We start from the raw sequence: 18,234 nt of genomic DNA on the forward strand, positions 1-18,234 counted from the left end.
GACTGAGATCCTCGTAATAGCTGCGGAGAATGACTCGCTCTGAGACCAGCCTTCAGTGACCGGCTAATAACCCACACAAAATAGTCCCGTAGTTTGGCATATTTAGTGAGTTTAGTCAATGAAAACAACATTTATTATAAATGTTACGTTTGTGGGACCCTGGTATAAGCGGATTAAACAACGAGGAGCCGCATTAGACGTTATAATGCAGGAGGAACAACACTGTGTCGAGCGTTAGAACCGTGTAGTGCGGCTCCGAGATGTTTAATCCTTACATATCTAAAATAATACATTTTTTAACATATTAATCGATTTGACCCATCAAGCCCTTTAAAAGACTAAAACTAAATTAAAATATGTTGTCAGAAATCAACACTGGTTTACTGGAGAATTAAACAGAAAAAAGATGGTGAAAGACTGTTGTGGAGCGGAGGGAGCTGTGGAGGAGGAACTGGCCAGTGCAGGAGGATCAGAGGAGACTGAAGGAGCTTCTGCTTTTGCTCGAGTCGCCTTAAACATGGCCTAAGCTTCATTTATTTACATGATTCGTGTTTAAAAAGATAAAGTGAATGTTTGTTTAGTTCGTTTTCCTGGTTTTCTGTTGTTGCTAATCAGAAAAGTTGTAATTCCATTTCCTGGCTGCGTTCGGGACATTTCCTCCTGTTGTTTTGGTTTCCTCCGCAGTCCTGGCCCGGCGGCGTGAGGCCCTCATTAGCGCCGGGATTAGCCCGAGTTTGGAGGTTTCGGGGCATTTGCAGCGTCACCGTGAGTGTCGGCGTTTATGAGATCGATGTCGCCTCCGAGGTTGCGTCACCGCGGGGATTTGCAGCTAAGCGAGCGCAGACTGTGACCCGTAAAGGCGCTTTGGGAGAGACTTAGGCCCAGAGTTTAGACAATCTGGAGCCGCTTCTGACACATTACAGGGGCGGCACTTTCACTGTTACCGTCCCTTTAACATCTGAGTTTTAACACTTTAATGCTGCTCCCTCTGCGCTTTTTTATTATTATTATTTTCTAACAATGTTTTTATTTTTATTAATAGGCCTCCTCTGTTATCTGCTCTAAACCAGTCAAAACCTGTTCTAAACCAGCATAAAACCCATCCAAACTTCCTCTAAACCAGTAAAAAAAAGGTCTACGTCAGTCAAAATCTGTCCAAACCAGGTCTAAACTGATCCAAACAGGTCGAAACTGGACCAAACCAGGTCGAAACCAGCCCAAGCCAAGTCTAAACCAGTCCAAACAGGTCTAAACCAGCCCAAGTCAGGTCTAAACTGGTCCAAACCAGGTCTAAATTAGCCCAAGTCAGGTCTAAACTGATCCAAACAGGTCTAAACTGGTCCAAACAGGTCTAAACTGGACCAAACCAGGTCTAAACAGGTCGAAACTGGTCCAAGCAGGGTCAAAAACAGCCAAGCCAGGTCTAAACCAGCCTAAGCCAGGTCTAAACCAGCCCAAGTCAGGTTTAAACTGATCCAAACAGGTCTAAACTGGACCAAACCAGGTCGAAACCAGTCCAAACAGGTCTAAACCAGCCCAAGCCAGGTCTAAACCAGCCCAAGCCAGGTCTAAACCAGCCCAAACCAGGTCTAAACTGGTCCAAGCCAGGTCTAAACCAGTCCAAATAGGTCTAAACCAGCCCAAGCCAGGTCTAAACCCGCCCAAACCAGGTCTAAACCCGCCCAAACCAGGTCTAAACCCGCCCAAACCAGGTCTAACCCGGCCCAAACAGGTCTAAACCAGTCCAAACCTGCTCTCTGCGGCTCTGCTGCTCAAAGGCAGGACATCAATGCATAATCTTTTTACTTCATTCAGTCATTTTGGCACTTTTAGCTGTAGATGGCGCTCTTTACGTTTCCCTCGCCTGCTTTAGTACCTGTTCAAAAGCAGGACTTTGTAAAGAATAAGAAAATATAAAACATATTCTGACCCACAGCCACTTTCTCCACATGAACACAGTTAAATGTGAAATGTGTGAAATACAGCACATTTATGTATCATTATATGGACGTTGTTTATGCCTCATCGCTAAAGGCAGCTCAGTGAGACGCTCTGAGACACGATACTCACAGAATGAAGCCGTTTTCGAGACAGTCACGTGACCAGGTGTTACTGAAAGAGTCTCCGACGTAGAGTTTAGATACAAGCTCCGGAGCTCCGAGGGTTTTGGCCATAACTAGTATTCAGCCTTTTGTTTTTTTCTTTATATTTTGGCTGGTGCGTCTTATACTCCGGAGCGACTTATAATCCGGAAAATACGGTGAATCCTTTGGTAAATGTGCGTATGCGAGTGTCCAACGGCGAGGGCTCCTTCTTCTGTTCATGTTTCATTTTTACAGGAACAGGACTTACTGTGTTGCAACACGTATCGGCCCCTGAACATCATAATACGTATTAGACTTAGGGATGTCACGGTTACCGGTGTAGTGGTAAACCCCAGTAAAAATGTTGACAATAATAATTACCATCTTGTTTTTGAAAAAATATGTTACGGCGGTGGATTACGGCGGCCGCGGTTTAGGCAAAGTGAGCCTCATGAGCTGAAGCTGCCGCAGGCGCCTCTGGAGCTACAACCAAAACAAAACTTTCTCTAAGCTGGAATCATGTCCGACACGACAGCGCAGGATCAGCCTCAGAGACCGAGCCTGAAGTCTGGACATGTTTTGTGTATTTTAAGAAGCTGAAGGACAGTTGACAGAGACAGTTTTCCTGTTTGTGGAACAGGCAGAAAAAGTGTCTCTAAAGCAGCAAGACTTCGAACCTCTGACTCTCCTGCGTGACCGTCTCAGCTCTATAGCAGTAAGCTAACGTTAGCGTCTCCCACAGCTCTATAGCAGTAAGCTAGCGTTAGTGTCTCCACAGCTCTATAGCAGTAAGCTAACGTTAGCATCTCCCACAGCTCTATAGCAGTAAGCTAGCGTTAGTGTCTCCACAGCTCTATAGCAGTAAGCTAACGTTAGCATCTCCCACAGCTCTATAGCAGTAAGCTAGCGTTAGCGTCTCCCACAGCTCTATAGCAGTAAGCTAGCGTTAGTGTCTCCACAGCTCTATAGCAGTAAGCTAGCGTTAGTGTCTCCACAGCTCTATAGCAGTAAGCTAGCGTTAGTGTCTCCACAGCTCTATAGCAGTAAGCTAGCGTTAGTGTCTCCACAGCTCTATAGCAGTAAGCTAACGTTAGCATCTCCCACAGCTCTATAGCAGTAAGCTAGCGTTAGTGTCTCCACAGCTCTATAGCAGTAAGCTAACGTTAGCATCTCCCACAGCTCTATAGCAGTAAGCTAGCGTTAGTGTCTCCACAGCTCTATAGCAGTAAGCTAACGTTAGCATCTCCCACAGCTCTATAGCAGTAAGCTAGCGTTAGCGTCTCCCACAGCTCTATAGCAGTAAGCTAGCGTTAGTGTCTCCACAGCTCTATAGCAGTAAGCTAGCGTTAGCGTCTCCCACAGCTCTATAGCAGTAAGCTAGCGTTAGCGTCTCCCACAGCTCTATAGCAGTAAGCTAGCGTTAGTGTCTCCACAGCTCTATAGCAGTAAGCTAGCGTTAGCGTCTCCCACAGCTCTATAGCAGTAAGCTAGCGTTAGCGTCTCCCACAGCTCTATAGCAGTAAGCTAACGTTAGCATCTCCCACAGCTCTATAGCAGTAAGCTAGCGTTAGCGTCTCCCACAGCTCTATAGCAGTAAGCTAGCGTTAGCGTCTCCCACAGCTCTATAGCAGTAAGCTAGCGTTAGCGTCTCCCACAGCTCTATAGCAGTAAGCTAGCGTTAGCGTCTCCCACAGCTCTATAGCAGTAAGCTAATGTTAGCGTCTCCCACAGCTCTATAGCCGTAAGCTAACGTTAGCGCTTTAGCTGAAATGCTGATGTGGGACTTTGGGTTGTGGGAGAATGTTACGACTCGCCCCATAGTGCGGCTGCAGCGCCACCGCCAGCATAAGCCGTGTCCGGATACCTCCGCACGATGGCACAATGCGTTACGGGGCTCCCAGTGGCAGATTGCAATAGATTCACGCTCGCCACAGAATTATGAATTAATATTGATGGCATTTTCCCAAATCTGCAAAGCGAAAGCTCACTGGAAGGACAACAACAATCTTCCTGATATAGACAGTTTATCTTCGTTTCTGACAGTATAAATAGTCCATGTAACACCCTCGAAACATCAACAACACATCGTTATAGTTCCTTTGCTTTGATGTGAAAAGGCTTTCTTCGTCTGTATTTTTTTATGTAACAAGCACTGTTAAACTTTTTTGAAACTATTCCAGTTTGTGTAGGACTATCAATAACATATTAACACACATTTAAAAAAATACCGCGACAATACCGAAAACCGTGAAGCTCCGGAGCTCCGAGGGTTTTGGCCATAACTAGTATTCAGCCTTTTGTTTTTTTCTTTATATTTTGGCTGGTGCGTCTTATACTCCGGAGCGACTTATAATCCGGAAAATACGGTGAATCCTTTGGTAAATGTGCGTATGCGAGTGTCCAACGGCGAGGGCTCCTTCTTCTGTTCATGTTTCATTTTTACAGGAACAGGACTTACTGTGTTGCAACACGTATCGGCCCCTGAACATCATAATACGTATTAGACTTAGGGATGTCACGGTTACCGGTGTAGCCGTAAACCCCGGTAAAAATGTTGACAATAATAATTACCGTCTTGTTTTTGAAAAAATATGTTACGGCGGTGGATTACGGCGGCCGCGGTTTAGGCAAAGTGAGCCTCATGAGCTGAAGCTGCCGCAGGCGCCTCTCGAGCTACAACCAAAACAAAACTTTCTCTAAGCTGGAATCATGTCCGACACGACAGCGCAGGATCAGCCTCAGAGACCGAGCCTGAAGTCAGGGCATGTTCTGGGTATTTTAAGAAACACAGCTCTATAGCAGTAAGCTAACGTTAGCGTCTCCACAGCTCTATAGCAGTAAGCTAACGTTAGCGTCTCCACAGCTCTATAGCAGTAAGCTAACGTTAGCGTCTCCCACAGCTCTATAGCAGTAAGCTAATGTTAGCGTCTCCCACAGCTCTATAGCCGTAAGCTAACGTTAGCGCTTTAGCTGAAATGCTGATGTGGGACTTTGGGTTGTGGGAGAATGTTACGACTCGCCCCATAGTGCGGCTGCAGCGCCACTGCCAGCATAAGCCGTGTCCGGATACCTCCGCACGATGCGTTACGGGGCTCCCAGTGGCAGATTGCAATAGATTCACTCTCGCCACAGAATTATGAATTAATAATGATGTCATTTTCCCAAATCTGCAAAGCGAAAGCTCACTGGAAGGACAACAACAATCTTCCTGATATAGACAGTTTATCTTCGTTTCTGACAGTATAAATAGTCCATGTAACACCCTCGAAACATCAACAACACATCGTTATAGTTCCTTTACTTTGATGTGAAAAGGCTTCGTCTGTATTTTTTTTTATGTAACAAGCACAGTTAAGCTTTTTTGAAACTATTCCAGTTTGTGTAGGACTATCAATGCTTTCTGAACATATTAACACACATTTTAAAAAAAATGTGTGTGAAAACCGTGATAATTTTGGTCACAATAACCGTGAGGTAAAATGTTCATACCGTGACAGCCCTAATTAGACTGTGACAAAAGTGTATCGTCCCCATTTTCAGCAGGACTTTGCAGAACATATCCTGTGATTTCGTTTGTATATACATCTCTGCTCTCCCTCCACAGCGCCTCACGTCTCATGAACGTACTTAACTTCACGTATTTCCCTGTGATTCCCACCTGTTACAGTCCGTCCTGGCATTTCCCCCACCGCAGTTTAGATCCATAACATCTGATCGACTTAGGAGGCCCGAGCCCAGACACGAGGTCAGGTCCTGGGGGCAGCGAGCGGGCGCTGGGAGGGGGGGGGTGACGCGGAGGTGGTGGGAGTAAATGGGATTAGGAGGCAGAAACACTTAGAGCAGGCACGGCGGTGGGTGGCCTCGGCGCCCTGTGACCCGCTCCCGACCAAAGCGGCTCAGAGTGAGCGTGATACGCGGCGCGGAGGTGAAGCTAATCACATTACAGCGACTCACCGCCAACGGGATTACGCTACAAGGGCTTCATGTTTTTGTAATTATCACATATTTGGATGGAAAAGACGCCTGTGGTCAGAATTAATCAGAGTCACATCAGCGGAGAGGGATTTTACAACGAAGAGCGGAAACTTGTTCTGAAACAGGGGGGGCTGGGACTTTTGGGTCAGGACCGGCCCATATTCAAGGTGATAGTCGAGGCCATTAGAAAGACAATAAGCCGTATTCACTTGAAATTATACAAAATAATTAAGAAAAAACTTGTGCTTGTTCCATTGGGAGGCCAAATCTACTCCAACTTTAGATTTAATCTCTTAATTCAAGTAGATTTAAGTAATTTCTACCTATAGATGAGAATTCTTTTAGGATTGTGGACTAAAAGGGTGCTCATTTTAAGGAATTTAGAGTATTTTTTTTACATTTCTAGAGTACTTTAACCTCTTAACTCCCGCCTGAACCGAAAGGATCTTTTTCCTCACATCAACAGATTTTTTTTTCATCATTTTTTTTGTTGGGTATTCAACTCATTTTTGTCATTTTTTGGGTCATTTTTTGTCACATTTTTGTCATTTTTTCTTCAATTTTTAAATCAGATTTTTCTCACTTTTTTGTCACATTTTTGTCATTTTTTCTTCAATTTTTGTATATTTTTTTTGTCACATTTTCGTCATTTTTTTGTCATTTTTTAATTAAATTTAAAAAAAATTGTCATATTTTTGTGATTTTTTTCGTCACTTTTTCGTCAATGTTTTCTCACTTTTTTGTCACATTTTCGTCATTTTTTCTTCAATTTTTTTATAATTTTTTTTGTTACATTTTCGTCATTTTTGCGTCATTTTTTCGTCATTTTTTAATCAGATTTTTCTCACTTTTTTGTCACATTTTTTGTCAATTTCTTGTGACATTTTCGCCACTTTTTCATCCATTTTTCATCGATTTTTCATCAATTTTTCATCAATTTTTTGTCACATTTTTGTCATTTTTTCTTCAATTTTTTAATATTTTTTTTGTCACATTTTCGTAATTTTTTCGTCATTTCTTCGTCATTTTTTAATCCGATTTTTCTCATTTTTTGTCACATTTTTCTCATTTTTTCTTCAATTTTTTAATATTTTTTTTTGTCACATTTTCGTAATTTTTTATCAAATTTTTGTAATTTTTTGTCACATTTTTTGTCAATTTCTTGTGACATTTTCGTCACTTTTTTGTCACATTTCCATCATTGTTTCCGTCTCAGTTTTGTTGCTATTTTCACACCTTTTTCCCAGAAGCTTTTGGATTGGGCTAAAGCCAAACTGGAGAAAATGTGCTCGGTTTTGTTGATCACAGGCTGTTGGTTAGATTTGGTTGTAGCTCTGAGGTCCGAGTCTAAATGAAAAGTGCAGTAAAATCATGAACTGGAGCCACAGCCTGTTTTCTGCCGCTCTCAGCCCGAGTCCGGAGGGTCGACACCGGACGCAGAAAAAACTAGATGGATGTTCAGAAAATGAGCACTCCATCGTGTAGTGAAAGTATTTGCAGGACTCCCGGGGAGGCTGGTAGTATTAGTAGTAAAAGTACTCACGGGGAGGTTGGTGAAGACGCTGAACGTGCTCCGCAGAAACGCGATGAGGTCGATGAGGTAATCGCTGACCTCGGAGGCCCCGCCCCCCGGCGCCGGAGCCAGCCAGTCGTAGTCGGCGAGCTGCAGGAACTGGTCGATCTTGGCGTTGAGGCTGGCGTAGATCTCCGCCTCCGCCGCGTGACTGGCGTCCTGCGAGAAACCGACGTCAGAACCTTCCAGACCTGAGCCTCACCTCAGGGAGAGGTCTCAGGGCGTGTCTTTGTACCTTGAAGGTGGAGGGTCCGTAGAGTCTGGTGGCGCTGACGGTGTCCAGAGGAACGTTGGTGATGTTGGAGATGAACTCCTCCAGGAAGCCACAGCTGTGCTCCAGATGTGTGCTGTTGATGATCACCTGCACCAGCTGCTCACAGAGGAGGAGAGTTACTAATCAATCAGTTCATTATGAAACCGTTAAACGAGACCAGTCTGGTAGAGTAAGGAAAGGTTTAGTTAAGATGAGATAATCCTTTATTGATCTCACAGTGGAGAAATTCACTGGTTACTACTGGTATCAATGAAAAGTAATAAAAACAAAAAGAAATAAAAAATCTTTATATTTATATTGATGCTGTTGGTCCTCAAAATGTAAAAGACATGAAAAGTGAAACACGCGTTGAAAAAAAAAAATGGAAAAAAAATAAAAAAAATAACTGTTATATATGATAATAATATTTTGGCAAACCTCAAAATTGTGGGAAAAATTAAAAGAAAAAAGTGAAAAAATGTGTTAAAAAAATAGAAACAATTTGGGAAAAACTGTGGAAAAAATTGGTCAAAATATTAGAACATTTGGGAAAAAGAAAATACAAAAAGTAAAACAAAAATAATGGAAATAGTCACGCAGCTTCTATTGACGGAAGTGAGCGGGGGAAGTCTGAGTTACTGCGCGGACGTTGTGCTCCTCGTATCATTACGCCTCACAATATAGTCCCCCTTTTTATCTGCTTATAAAATCGACATGTTACATTTCTGTGTAAATATACTTTGCATGAAAACACTTCACGTAACTTTATTTAAATAGGGAACACGTGGAAGAGCTTGGTAGCTTCTATCGTGAGCTTTTTTGGAGCTATGTGACATGTGGGAGAGGCTGCGTATGTGCTCCGTTTGCGTGACAGAGCGCACGGACAAAGACCAGACGGGGATATATTAACACGACTAAGGTTAGGTAAGAACATATCTCAGTATGTAAAAACGGTGGCCTATTCCTTTAACACTTGTATCACCCCCAGAGGGACGACGGGAAGGATTTATTAAAGCAGTACTAAGTAACTTATTTACCTTAATAAATCCTTCCCGTAGTCCCTGTGGGGGAAATACAAGTGTTTATGGGATGATTGGAGGGTCTTTCATCGCCCCCTGGTGTCTCTGGCCAGAAAACCATGTTTGCAACTTGACTGCCACCGGTCCGGAGCAACCAATACACACTAATGGAATCACGAAGAAGAAGCTAACATGCTAACGGGCAAAGCTAACTGCGGGATAACGTCACTTTAAACAGTATTTACAGCCAAGTTTGAGTGAAAAAAAATATTTCCATTGTATAATTGGATGCACAGTAACCCTCTCTCCCTTCACCTTTCCTGTCAGCGTAGTATTTACTCTCCAAGACAATTAATAAATTAAAAAATCGTAACTTGCTACTACACCTGCAGTTGCGCTTATGGCCTCTAGGGGGAAGAGTTACTTAGTACTGCTTTAAGGCGAGACACGGCAGGTGAAAGTATTGATTTTTCACGCAGTGGTCGAAGTGGAGATTTGTATCTATTTTCCTCCCTTTACATCTTAGTTTTCATGTCAGATATAAAAATGACAAAAAACTAACTTTTTCAGAGGGATTTTTTTAATATCTAATTCCTAGCCTGATTTATTCCGTTATAAAAAACAGGCGGAATTTCAGTTTTTACAGATTTTTTCACTGATGATTAGTTTATTGAAAAACTAAACAAAACATCCAAAATCCCGTCTGAAAAAATCTTAGTCACTAATATGTCAATAAAATAAAACCATAAAATTTAATCTGGTTCAATTCATTATTTTGATTTCGTTGCCCAAAATATAGGAAATTTTGGCCACAAAATGCCTTATTTTTATGTGAAAATATCAAATGACAGAAAAAGTGCAATACATTTTTTTCTCATATTTATATCTGTGATGTTCAGCAAAAGTTTCAAATTGAAATCTCTAAATGTATTTTTTTTCCTTATTCACCTGCAGTGTCTCGCCTTAAGGTAAGTTAAGGTAAACAAGTTACTTAGTGCTGCTTTAAATGGAAGGAAAAGGAATACATTTATATTGTTTTTCTTTTCTGGTTCTATAGGACAAATCATTTAGTATAGAAAGTATAAACCAAGCATCATTAAGTTCCCAGCTCTACACGGGTTCATCACTGCAGGACTGAAGGTAAAGCTCCGTCTGAGACAGAATGAGGTCATTAAAGGAAACGTGTCAAACCTCTGCCAGCCCCACGTTCTTCTTCTTGATGCCGTACTGCAGGCAGTGGCTCAGGGTTCGCGTCAGGAGGAGGTTGGTCGACTTTCGGATCATGTCGTCGACTTCAGTGGAGCTAAAACGACAAGCAGACGGAAAACAAGCACATTAACCTCTTAACTCCCGCCTGAACCCAGAGGATCTTTTTCCTTACGTCATCACATTTTTTTTTCAGCATTTTTTTGTTGGGTATTTAACTCATTTTTGTCATTTTTTTGTCATTTTTTGTCACATTTTTGTCATTTTTTCATCAATTTTGTATCACATTTTTGTCACATTTTTGTCTTTTTTTTTTTTGGGGTCAAATTTTTATCACATTTTGGTCTTTTTTTCATAATTTCTTTATCCAATTTTTATCATTTTTTTGTCACATTTTTGTCTTTTTTTTGTCAATTTTTTGTTATTTTTTTGTCAAATTTTTATCAAATTTTTGTCACATCTTTGTCAATTTTTTCGTCAATTTTTTATCAAGTTTTTGTCATTTTTAGTCACATTTTTGTTATATTTTTATAATTTTTTTGTCAATTTCTTGTGACATTTTTGCCACTTTTTCATAAATTCTTCGTCATTTTTTCGTCAATTTTCTATCACATTTTTGTCACATTTTTGTATTTTTTTTCTATTTTTTTGTCAATTTTTTGTTATTTTTTTGTCATATTTTTATCACATTTTTGTAATTTTTTTGTCACATTTTTATCACATTTTGGTCTTTTTTTCGTCACAATTTTGTCATTTTTTCATCAATTTTCCGTCACTTCTTTGTCAATGTTTTCTCACTTTTTTGTCACATTTCCATCATTGTTTTCGTCTCAGCTTTGTTTCTATTTTCGCACCTTTTTTTCCAGAAGCTTTTGGACTGGGGTAAAGCCAAACTGGAGAAAATGTGCTCGGTTCAGGTGGGAGTTAAGGGGTTAAGAAGCTCCTGCAGACTCACAACTTCACAAGATTTGGAAGGCTTATGTCAGAGGGATTCTTCAATATCGAACTCCTGGTCCGACAGAAATCAAAACCTCACAAACACAGAATTGTTGGCAGGTTTTCTCCCTGTTCTCGACTGATTTTCAAACAAACCCATCGCTCAAAACCACCTGCGAATGATCCTTCTCAGAATCGCTCTTCTGAAAGCCGCTCCTGCTCCTGGACGACGTTCAGAATCCTGCTTCTCTTTAGTTTTTCTCGACGGTCCGCAGACGTCTGAGGCCGCGGATGTTTCAGCTCAAAGGCAGAGATTTATTTGTGGTTTGAGACGTGGAGTCGGGAGCCAGAGCCACCTCGTTCAGATCCAGCTCCTGTCGGGGGAGAAGCTGACCATCTCAGACTCATCCATAATCCTTCACTCACCGACACCAGGGCGATCGCTTTAGCAAAGGTCCTTTCAGGCTCCTGAAAACTGCTCCTGCTTGTTTGGGTTGAACGTCATTTTTCCAACTCAACTTCTTACTTTTACACATTTGAAAGATAAATATAAGACTTTCTGCTCCGTTACATCTCTATAAAATCTGAAAACTGAAGCGTAAAAGTTGGCCACATATTTTCCCCATTTTAAGCCTAATAATGCACACTCCAGAACAGGAGGTGGCGCTGTGCAGATGAGTCAAATGTCAAATGTCATGATAAGAAGACTCCGAATTGGGCTGTCGGTTAGAAAGGAGTTAGGGGTAGGAACATCAACGCTAACTATCGTTGCCAAACTTTATAAAAGTGACAAAATCCATGTCGTCGTCCCCACAGCTCAGTCACATGTCAGTGTTAAAGAGACGCCTCAGGAAACAGATTAAATGAAGACAGTTTTCTTTTGTTTGTTTAGTAGAAACTTAACCTCTTAACTCCCGCCTGAACCGAGAGCATTTTCTCCAGTTCAGCTTTACCCATATCCTGTAGGCCAGTGTAACGCCTCATTTGAAAGCTAAGATCTACAAAACTACAAAAAAAATTTCCATCTTTTTTGGGGGGATTTCAACTAATTTTGTAACTTTTTTGTCAATTTTTTATCATTTTTTTGGCCTTTTTTTGTCAATTTTTTTAATAATTTTTTGCCATTTTTTTTGTCATTTTTTGTCAATTTTTTGTTATTTTTTGTTTTTTTTGTATTTTTTTGTAATTTTTATTTTATTTTATTGTAATTTTTTGTCATTTTATTGTATTTTTTGTTTTTTTTTGTTATTTTTTGTCAAATATTTTGTCATTTTTTTGTATTTTTTTGTATAATTTTTGTCATTTTTTTTATTTTATTTTATTTTTTTGTATAATTTTTGTCATTTTTTTATTTTTTGTAATTTTTTGTATTTTTTTGTAATTTTTTGTTATTTTTGTGTTATTTTTTTGTCACATTATTGTCAAAGTTTTCTCACTTTTTTGTCACATCTTCATCATTGTTTTCGTCTCAGTTCTGTCGCTATTTTCACACCTTTTTTCCAGAAGCTTTTGGACTGGGGTAAAGCCAAACTGGAGAAACTGTGCTCGGTTCAGGTGGGAGTTAAGGGGTTAAAACAGTGATGTAAATGTCCAGTCATCACACAGATCAGAAAGAAGGCGGGTTCTGTGTCTGAAATGTGAAGATCAACCCAAGAACAAAAGACCTGGTGAAGATTCTGAACCTGGTCAGAGTTTGTCATTATCCAGAGTGAAACAAGTCCTGGACCTGGAACTCTGCAGGAAGAAGCTCTGACTCCAGAAGAAACATCAGAAAGTTTGGAGTTTGTTTGTCCATAATGACCATCATCACGTTTGAAGGGAAAGCCTGAGAAAACCATCCCAACTGTGAATACAGGGGGGCAGCATCATGCTGTGGGGCTGTTTTGCTGCACGAGGGACTTCACACAATAGACGACATCATGAAGAAAGAACTCTATGTGGAAATATTGGAGCAACATCTCAAGAGCAGGAAGTTAAAGCTCGGGGGCAGATGTTTCTTCAAATGGACAATGACCCAAAGCCAAACTGGTACAAAGGGACTTAAGAAAAACAAAGTCAATGTTTTGAAAGTCCTGATCTCAGTCCAGTTTAAATGTCTGGGCAGAGCTGGAAAGGCATAGGCACACAAGGCGGCTACAAATGTGTCTCAGTTACAGCAGTTCCGTTTGGACGAATGGACCAAAACTCCAACTATTGTGAGAAGTTTGTGGAAGGAAATCCAAAACGTTTAACTTTCGTCTTTGTAAAACGTAATATAAAACCATGTAGAAAATTCTTAGTTAAGGGGTTAAACCACATGGATCATTTGCTAATGTAGCTTTAAGAAACAACTGTTCAGATAGAATAAGACTAAAGGGAAATGTGAAGGAACATCTGGATTTTTTTTCTCCTTAAATATCTTTGTTTGGACACTATGTTGTTGCATGTGTAATACAGTAGGGGGCGACATGCGCTTTTGTTTGCCTGCAGTCTGCCAATAACCTTAAAGAAGAAGAACAGCTGTCACTTCCCCTTCCCCTGGGTAAGGACGGTCCAATGGGATCCAACGGTCGACCCCATGAAAGGTTAAAGGTCAGGAGCTCGGGTTAGTTATGTTTGAAGCTTCTTGAAAAAAGCATGAAAATGGCGATGAAAATGAGGATGAAAAAGCAACAAAGAAGTGTTGAAGGAGGGGGGGAGCTGAGTCGGGAGGGGGGGGGGGGTCCCGGCAGGTGCTCGCGCTCCACTTTGCCGCAGTTACTCTGGTATTTCCTTGGTTTTTGGCCTCGGCCCGAGACTCAAACTAAACCTGCTCTGCAAAAACAAAGCGGAGCCAGAGACGAGCTAAAGACCGGCTTCCTCTTCCACTTTCACCGGACAATTACACCGGTTTAGAGGAGGCGCCGCGAGGTGCCAGGAGGAGCCGCGAGGTGCCGAGAGGTGCCGAGAGGTGCCGTCAGGCGACGCCTGCTCCGACGGCGGGACACGGAATCCAAAATATTATATAAAAAATACCATTGGAAATAATGTTAAAGTGTGGAGTCTGTAGGAGCGACTGAACCTCTTACCGAGTACATTTTCTCCAGTTCAGCTTTATCCAAATCTCAAAACTCAGGAGGAGAGAAGAGAGAGGAGAGAGAAGAGAGAGAGGAGGAGAGAGAGGAGGAGAGAGGAGGAGAGAAGAAGAGAGAGGAGGAGGAGAGACGAAGGGAGACGAGGAGAAAGGAGAGAGAGGAGGAGGAGAGAGAAGAAGAGAGGTGGACAGAGGAGAGAAGAAGAGAGAGGAGGAGAGAGGAGAAAGGTGGGGGAGGAGGAGAGAGGAGAGAGAAGAAGAGAGGTGGAGAGAGGAGAGAGAGGAAGAGGAGGAGAGAGGAGAGAGAGGAGGAGAGAGGAAGAGAGAGGTGGAGAGAGGTGGAGAGAGGTGGAGAGAGGAAGAGAGAGGTGGAGAGAGGTGGAGAGAGGTGGAGAGAGGTGGAGAGAGGTGGAGAGAGGAGGAGAGACGAGAGAGGAGGAGAGAGGAAGAGAGAGGTGGAGAGAGGTGGAGAGACGAGAGAGGAGGAGAGACGAGAGAGGAGGAGAGAGGAAGAGAGAGGTGGAGAGAGGTGGAGAGAGGAGGAGAGACGAGAGAGGAGGAGAGACGAGAGAGGAGGAGAGAGGAAGAGAGAGGTGGAGAGAGGTGGAGAGAGGAGGAGAGACGAGAGAGGAGGAGAGAGGAAGAGAGAGGTGGAGAGAGGTGGAGAGAGGAGGAGAGACGAGAGAGGAGGAGAGAGGAAGAGAGAGGTGGAGAGAGGTGGAGAGAGGAGGAGAGACGAGAGAGGAGGAGAGAGGAAGAGAGAGGTGGAGAGAGGTGGAGAGAGGAGAGAGGAGGAGAGAGGAAGAGGAGGAGAGAAGAAGAGAGAGGAGGAGAGAGGAGAGAGGTTGGGGAGGAGGAGAGAGGAGAGAAGAAGAAGGGGGAGAGAGGGGGGAGAGAGGAGAGAAGAAGAGAGAGGTGGAGAGAAGAGAGAAGAAGAGAGAGGTGGATAGAGGAGAGAAGAAGAGAGAGGAGGAGAGAAGAAGAGAGAGGTGGAGAGAGGAAAGAAGAAGAGAGAGGTGGAGAGAAGAAGAGAGAGGTGGAGAGAGGAGAGAAGAAGAGAGAGGTGGAGAGAGGAGAGAAGAAGAGAGAGAGGAGAGAGGAGAGAAGAAGAGAGAGGAGAGAAGAGAGAGGTGGAGAGAGGAGGAGAGAGGTGGAGAGAAGAAGAGAGAGGAGGAGAGAGGAGGAGAGAAGAGAGAAGAAGAGAGAAGAGGAGAGAGGAGGAGAGGAGGAGAGGAGGAGAGAAGACGAGAGAGGTGGACAGAGGAGAGAAGAAGAGAGAGGAGTTAATGAGAAAGGAGAGTGTTTCATAAACCCCTGTTACTCTACCTAAAAATCAGTGATGTTGATCAAAACTAGCCTCTGTTTAGCTTAGATTTCTCAGGAACCGAGACACGTAGAATTAAACAGTTTTCACCTACGGAGAGCCCAGAGTCTCCCCTTTCAAACGAGCCACAGCCTGTGTCCATAGATATAACATAGAATACACTGTGGTGCTACAAATATCATGAGAAATGGTCTGAATCGTTGGCACTCTACAGCCATATTGAAGCTATATTTTTGCAAACCATCAGAAATATGTAAAGAATGTGCCGCAAACAACTTCATTTGCATCGCTTTGTTGCACAAAAGGGCAGGGGAAAAAAAACACTTTCATAGTTTTTCTGTATTTTAACATTTTTTCCGTATTCTTTCCTCTTTTTTTCCACATTTTTTTAAATTATTTTTTCCTTAGTTTCTTCCCATTTTTTTTACCCAATTTTTCCAGAATTTTCTGACAATTTTATTACATTTTTTTTTACCCACTTTCCCCCTGTTTTCCTTTATTTTTCCCACATTTCTTGACATTGGCGATAAACTCAGTATTATAAGTTGCATATCTTCCCTACAGCGGTCTTGTAGTTGATATACTGCACCTGTACTGATGTAAAGTACTTTATAATACCTGAGATGCAGATCCTCCGAGTACTTGAGGCAGGCGTAGATGAACTCTTTGAGCTGACAGTAAACCTTAGGCACGAACTCGGAGAAGGGCAGTTTCTTCGGGAACGGCATCTGCAACGACACGTCCGCGTTACCTTCAGCTCCTCACGAGGATAAACGAGCTGAGGTCCGGTACCTTCTCCAGCTCCGGGTCGTGCAGCGGGAACAGCGAGGCGTAGTGTCTGAACTCCTCCTCCGTGGACACCGGGATGGGGCTGAAGTTGTCCTGGTCCAGCGCCTGCCTGTGGAGCAAACATCACTCAGACCTGGCCTTCACATAACGGACTCAGACCTGAACTTCAACATCCACATCAACGCAAGAACAACATCTGGAATAGAATGACAGAAGTGAGGCTGCCACTCTACGCTGTCGGCTCCTCGGACCACCGACCACGCACTCCATACAAGCACGAGGGCTGGAAGAGCGGGTCCTTTCATGATTTTCTCATTTCGGAAGTTCGGGGGCTTGAATCCCGGCTCCTACAGGTGCCACTGTCGGATCTTTTTCTAGATTTGGAGATAATGTGTGTTTTATGAAACGCTCTCCTTTCTGATTAACTCCTCTCTCCTCTTCTCTCCTCCTCTGTCCCCTCCTCCTCTTCTCCTCCTCTTCTCTCCTCCTCTGTCCTCTTCTCCTCTCTCCTCCTCTTCTCTCCTCCTCTTCTCTCCTCCTCTTCTCTCCTCTCTCTTCTCTCCTCCTCTTCTCTCCTCCTCTCTCCTCTCTCCTCCTCTTCTCTCCTCCTCTCTCCTCCTCTGTCCTCTCCTCCTCTGTCCTCTCTCCTCTTCTCCTCTTCTCTCCTCCTCTTCTCTCCTCCTCTCTCCTCCTCTTCTCTCCTCCTCTTCTCTCCTCCTCTTCTCTCCTCTCTCTTCTCTCCTCCTCTTCTCTCCTCCTCTCTCCTCTCTCCTCCTCTTCTCTCCTCCTCTCTCCTCCTCTGTCCTCTCCTCCTCTGTCCTCTCTCCTCTTCTCCTCTTCTCTCCTCCTCTTCTCTCCTCCTCTCTCCTCCTCTCTCCTCCTCTTCTCTCCTCCTCTCTCCTCCTCTTCTCTCCTCCTCTGTCCTCTCCTCCTCTGTCCTCTCTCCTCTTCTCCTCTTCTCTCCTCCTCCTCTCTCCTCCTCTGTCCTCTCCTCCTCTCTCCTCCTCTGTCCTCTCCTCCTCTCTCCTCCTCTCTCCTCCTCTGTCCTCTCCTCCTCGGTCCTCTTCTCCTCTCTTCTCTCCTCCTCTCTCCTCCTCTCCTCCTCTCTCCTCTTCTCTCCTCCTCGGTCCTCTTCTCCTCTCTTCTCTCCTCCTCTCTCCTTTCCTTTTCTCCCCTCCTCCCTCCTCCTCTCTCCTCCCTCAGACTAACAAGGGATAGTTTTGCCTGAGTCCTCCTAGGAACGCCCCCACCTCCTGGAGACGCCTCCGAGCTTTCGTCACCAGCCGAGTAACCAACCACTGCTCCTCAGCAGAACCCCCTCCCCACTGATGCCACAGACAGCGTGTGGAGGGGGCGTGTCTAAAGGCTCAGAGGTTCTTAAAGAGACAGAGGCCTATTTCAAGACATTCACTACAGCCATTTTGAGAGAGACATTTTATACAAGGCAGTTATTCTAATTTACTGCATTTACAGACCAACAGAAGGTTTGCTCATCATTGTAGTGTGGTATAGACTGGTGCTATGTGACTGAAAAAAGCATAATACCCCCTCTTTAAATGGTTACTACAGCCCATCAACCTTCATCCCAATTTCCAATACTAAATTAATTATTACTTTTTATAATGAAACTGACATAAACATGACTAAAACCTTTTGAGTTTTCGTCTGACTGAAAGCATCACGTTTAGAAATGACTCAAACGTAGGGCTGTGCAATTAATCGAAATTCGATTACGATTTCGATTACAACAGTAAACGATTACAAAATGAGCATAATCGCAAAAAATAGATATATATATATTTTTTTCAATTATTTTTCAATTATTTTTTTTTCAATTTTACTTCAATTTTTTTTTTTTTTATATCTATTTAATTTTTTTATTTTTTTGTTATTTAATTTTTCAATTTATTTATTATTATTTATTTTTATTTTATTTTATTTCAAATTTTTTTTTTTTTTTTTTTTCTTCTTTTTTTTTGCAAAGCAGACTTGCGTTATTTCAGGCCTCTGGGATTATTTTCCC

At 42.8% G+C, this 18,234-nt stretch overlaps 1 protein-coding gene across 1 annotated transcript in view; it reads right to left on the minus strand.

Moving 5' to 3' along the window:
* Positions 1-18,234, minus strand: part of exoc6b (exocyst complex component 6B) — a 134,285-nt gene that overhangs the window by 53,472 nt on the left and 62,579 nt on the right. The window contains exons 14-18 of the mRNA XM_079579994.1: positions 16,215-16,320; positions 16,041-16,150; positions 10,096-10,207; positions 7,868-8,002; positions 7,603-7,791 (exon numbers count right to left, since the gene is read on the minus strand). Coding sequence (XP_079436120.1) covers positions 7,603-7,791; positions 7,868-8,002; positions 10,096-10,207; positions 16,041-16,150; positions 16,215-16,320 — 652 coding nt within the window. The remainder of the gene's footprint in view (positions 1-7,602; positions 7,792-7,867; positions 8,003-10,095; positions 10,208-16,040; positions 16,151-16,214; positions 16,321-18,234) is intronic.

Source organism: Gobius niger (genome assembly GCF_951799975.1).
Source record: "Gobius niger genome assembly, chromosome: 21".
Classification (NCBI taxonomy): Eukaryota; Metazoa; Chordata; class Actinopteri; order Gobiiformes; family Gobiidae; genus Gobius; species Gobius niger.